The sequence below is a fragment of the Microtus ochrogaster genome, chromosome 5 (genome assembly GCF_000317375.1).
Source record: "Microtus ochrogaster isolate Prairie Vole_2 chromosome 5, MicOch1.0, whole genome shotgun sequence".
NCBI lineage: Eukaryota > Metazoa > Chordata > Mammalia > Rodentia > Cricetidae > Microtus > Microtus ochrogaster.
In genome coordinates this window covers 25631847-25636390 of record NC_022012.1, presented here as the reverse complement: position 1 = coordinate 25636390, position 4544 = coordinate 25631847, and the positions used below count along the sequence as shown (strand labels likewise).

Sequence of the window (4544 nt, the reverse complement as noted above, 5' to 3'; positions counted from 1 at the left end):
AAAAACCAAAAAAAAAAAAAAAAAAAAGATTTTATGTTAGAGGAAGCACATACAGCTCCTGATGGGTATAACACTCTGGGGGGAAAAGAGTGTAACTTACATTTCCTAATAGTTTTTCTCAAATACATTCTGAAATGAAGCCAAAAAAAAAGCTATTTCACTAACTTACCTGAGTGCTGGTGACATCTGGAGCAAGAAACTGAGAGTCCTTGAGCAGTTCGCAGATCTCTGCTCGAGTGCCTTCTCCATTAGGCAGCCGAGCTGCAGCATCCCGAACTGGTATCAGAAAATGCAAAATCCAGGAGTCAAGCAAAGCTTCCAGTGAATATGACATCTCCTGACCTGTTCTGGTGGGGACTGAGCTCCCTAGAATGAGGTCTCTGAGCCTCATCTGCCAGACAAAGACACACTGCCCTCTAGTGGCTGTAAACACTGCATGAACTTAATACACTTTTAACATACCCTGCGGGCAAAATCAGGCCCATGGATACCTTAGAACTGAGTGAAGTGGTTCTCATCCCCAAATGGGACATCACACCCACCCCTCACCAAGGCTCAGGGAGGTCATGAAAGAGTGGGCGGAAAGATTTTAAGAGACAGAGGTTAGGGAGGGTTGCAGGAAACAGCACCTTTTGGACATGGAGGGAGTTGTACTCAGGAACTCTCAAAAGCTGTGGTCACTACACAAGACCCGCACAAGATCTACCTAGTCACTATTCCAGCATGGACAGGAGGGGTTCAAAAGGTTCCACTTCTGGTTGCAAAGCTCCAGGCAGTCAGGGCAGCCAGTGGAGATAAAGTCAGGTTTCTTTGAAGGAGGGATAGGTTACCCATGCTACAGTGAAGGCCTACACCCACACCACACACACATGCAGATGACACTAAATGAACTCATCAGTAGGATACACACACATATATAATATACATTTTTATTGAAAACATAAAGTTGGGAGGGCATCTGAGGTAAGGGACTAGAAAGGTGTTGAAGGAGGGAGTAAAGGGTGGGTTAGAGCAAAATAAAACGAATTCATGTATATATAGGATAAAAGAAAAGTAGTTCTATAAACTTGATTGTAAAAACGTAATTTAACACTTCCTTCAATTATCAACGAACATTATAAATCACATATTGATATTACTGTACTATTACAATAGAAATCAAATACTTTTTATGCTATAGGTATTGAAGACAACAATTCAAATCACTTACATTCACCCCCATTGGAAGTTAGAAAATTTGAAGCATCCGCTACTGGGTCCTATCATTCAATATCATAACAAAAACTGTTTTGCATTTAAATTTGTTTTAACATCTTAATAGTTACTAAAACGACTGGCTGGCTTCTTCTGCAACTCTTAAGTATTTCAAGAATTTAAATGCAGCTGGGTTGGGGAGGCACATGCCTTTAATCCCAGAAGAGGCAGAGGCAGAGAGATCTCTGAGTTTGAAGCCAACCTCATCTACAAAATTCTGGGACAGCTAAGACTACATAGAAAAATCCTGTATCAAAAAAAGGGGGGGGATTTAAATGCATAATTCTAACTCTGGGAAGGAGTTCAGAGGTCTCACTAGACTACCAACAGGACTCATAACACAAAGAATTCTTCTCTTATTTTTTTTAAAGATTTATTTATTTTTATGTGCACTGGTATTTTACCTGCATGTATGTCTGTATGAAGATGCCAGATCCTCTAGAGCTGGAATTACAGACAGTTGGGACCCACCATGTGGTTGCTGGGAATTGAACTCAGGACCTCTGGAAGAGCAGTCTGTTCTCTTAACTGCTGAGCCAACTCTACAGGCCCTCTTATACAATATCACTAAGTCGGCTTCAAACTCACTATGTAGCAGAGGCAGCCTTTAAATTCACAATGGTCCTCTAATCTCAGCGTCCTAAGTACTGGGGTTACAGGCATGTGACCTCTCTCAGGAAAAAAACAAACAAACAAAAACCTCTTTAGCGAGGCAGAGTGCGATACCTAAAGTAACTACCAGCTTGCAAGCAGAGTTCATCAAGATGAACACGGCTTCAAAAAGAAGCACTAGTTCCTGGCATCCATCTCCCAGCACAAAATCTATCCTGCCACCTCATAGATTAGAAAATTCATGAGACTGATCCTCAATGGTTGGAGTGTGCTGTGTGAGGGGTTAAGGTTTGGTATAGGAAAATTCTGAGGAAAGTTCTGGGGTAAAAATAAGAAATTCCTAGTAATAAAGGCATGCATGCCACATACCAAGAGACAGAATGGTGACATAGGCAGGTCGGTCAGAACGCAGCAGGGAATGTTCACGAGCCTTGTTGAGGGAGGTCTCCTTGTCAAACACACCCTTCACTGGCCCCACCACAGACTCAAAGCCATGCATGCGAAAGGTAAATGCCTTATGAGGTTGGCTATACCTGTAACGCTCCTACCAAGAAAAAAGTCAGAAAATTACCATGTCACAATGAGTGGGGTTCTTTCTAGCACTCCCTTAAAATAAATGGATCAAATGAGATGTTACAATAAGGAGGAAACAAGCAAAGAACTATGACCCAACCACAGTGGAAAAAAGGACAATCCTCACAACTGGTCACCTAGGAAATGGCAAGGAAGTAAAATGCATTCTGCTACCTGGAAGAAAAGATAGTAGGAAAAAAAAGTTTCTTTCCCGCCAGGTAGTGGTGGTGCACACCTTTAATCCCAACTCTTGGGAGGCAGAGGCTGGCCAGCCTGTTCTATAAGAACTAATTCTAGGACAGGCTCCAAAGCTACAGAGAAACCTGTCTCGAAAAACAAAATAATAATAATAAAAATTTCTTTCCCATTTACCAAATCAGTTCTACCCCAACAAGTAAACTCAACCATCTAAGCTAAAGGACGTGAACATCCAAGGAGCTGATAGCAAGGAAAACTCAGGCTCAGTGCTTCTGAAGAGAGCTTACCTGCTCTTGAAACACCCGTTTCTCTTCTCCTGTGCTAGGCCGCACCACATAGTCAGTTCTTCTGGAACATAAAGAATTCTATGTTATCTCTGAGAGCAAGGGGGTCATGAAGCATCCCCTTAGCTACATGGAAGATGTCCCTTCAAAAGTGCTCGTCCTACTCAGTCTGCTCTCCAGTTCTTACCATACAAGTCTTGTTGACATTTCCCATGCTACCCCATTCTTGGGATCCTCAAGTGTTTGGAATAAACAGAAAGAGAATGGCATCTTTACCTACTGTTTTCAGCATGGCTAAAAAGTCAGCTAAATGACAAAATGTCATTCTTGGTAGAACAAAGCACTTCAAGTATATCTGATGACAAGAATGCTATTTCTGCCTTCCAAAGAAGTTGAGTTCTTAACCCCCACTATGTGAAGGTATATATATATATGTAAGTATGCATGTGTACATGTAATGGTTACAGTAAGGATGGGCCTCTGAACTCCAGTTTGAACAGGCAGGAATCAGGAACGTGAGATGACTAAGCATGAAGACCACTACTAGAAGGCAAAGGATCTGAACTCTAGTCAGGGTCCAGATACCTCCTTTAGCAAGTCACTCAACTTCATGGATTTCTTTTTACAAGTAAAATGAGGAACTTGAATCAGATTAATCATTCTGAAGTGGAAACCAGGAAGGTTATGCAGGACACTGCCCAACTACAAGGCAGATCATCTTAGACTACCGTAGTCAGGAACCATTCTTACTAAGCATATATGTCCTCCTCCAGTATGTTGAGGCATATTAGTCCATGGGCTTCTAGGGTCTTCCAGTCCACTACAACTCAAACACACTAAAGCAGCCAGCAGACCCACAGCAATAATGTCAAAAGTCGTGGCTTCATGGGAAACTACCCACCATGAGAATATACTCACACTCGAGGGACAGGTGTCATGGCATCTGAGATGTCTTCATTCTCTTGCTGAAGAAAGGGAAAACATTACCAGGTAAATGAACTAGACAATTTTTACTAATTTAAGGGCTCTAAAAACCCAAGTAATGAAAAAGTAAGAGATGTACCTTACAGAAGATCTGGTCTTTGGTTTCTAACCACAGGTGGAAGAGAGCAGCTAATTCCTTTTCATTATCTTGAGACTGAACTGCAGGGGTGGGGGTACACACAAAAAGTTAAGAAATTTAGAGTTTTATTCAGAATCCTGCCTTCTCTTCACCAGCTCTATCCATGCCAGAAAGAGAACATGTCAGAATCTATCACTAGTTCTTTCCACATGTTCATGCCACTACCCTCAGAGCCTGGACTACTAGACCAGGATGTCACTTGTTCCGATCTTTTCAATAAGTATTTACAGAGTAGTCACCGTGCACCAGGCACCTGGATGAAGTTGAGATTTTTTTTCTTGGTAGGAGCGCTACAGGTATAGCCAACCTCATAAGGTCGCATGCATGGTTTTGAGTCTGTGGTGGGGCCAGTGAAGAGTGTGAACACAGATTAATATAAATGGGTTGATTTAAGTTAAAAGAGCAGTTAGAGGGCTGGAGAGATGGCTCAGAGGTTAAGAGCATTTTCTGCTCTTCCAAAGGTCCTGAGTTCAATTCCCGGCAACCACATGGTGGCTCAC

At 42.1% G+C, this 4544-nt stretch overlaps 1 protein-coding gene across 4 annotated transcripts in view; it reads right to left on the bottom strand.

The window, feature by feature from the left end:
- The window catches only part of Nfrkb (nuclear factor related to kappaB binding protein), a 34090-nt gene that overhangs the window by 12964 nt on the left and 16582 nt on the right, over nucleotides 1–4544 (bottom strand). For 3 of the 4 annotated variants that reach the window (XM_013346324.2, XM_005346997.3, XM_026779300.1), the window contains exons 13-17: nucleotides 3985–4064; nucleotides 3840–3886; nucleotides 2925–2985; nucleotides 2236–2410; nucleotides 170–276 (exon numbers count right to left, since the gene is read on the bottom strand). In XM_013346324.2, the coding sequence (XP_013201778.1) occupies nucleotides 170–276; nucleotides 2236–2410; nucleotides 2925–2985; nucleotides 3840–3886; nucleotides 3985–4064 (470 nt within the window). The remainder of the gene's footprint in view (nucleotides 1–169; nucleotides 277–2235; nucleotides 2411–2924; nucleotides 2986–3839; nucleotides 3887–3984; nucleotides 4065–4544) is intronic. The other variant, XM_026779301.1, reaches the window with a different exon arrangement.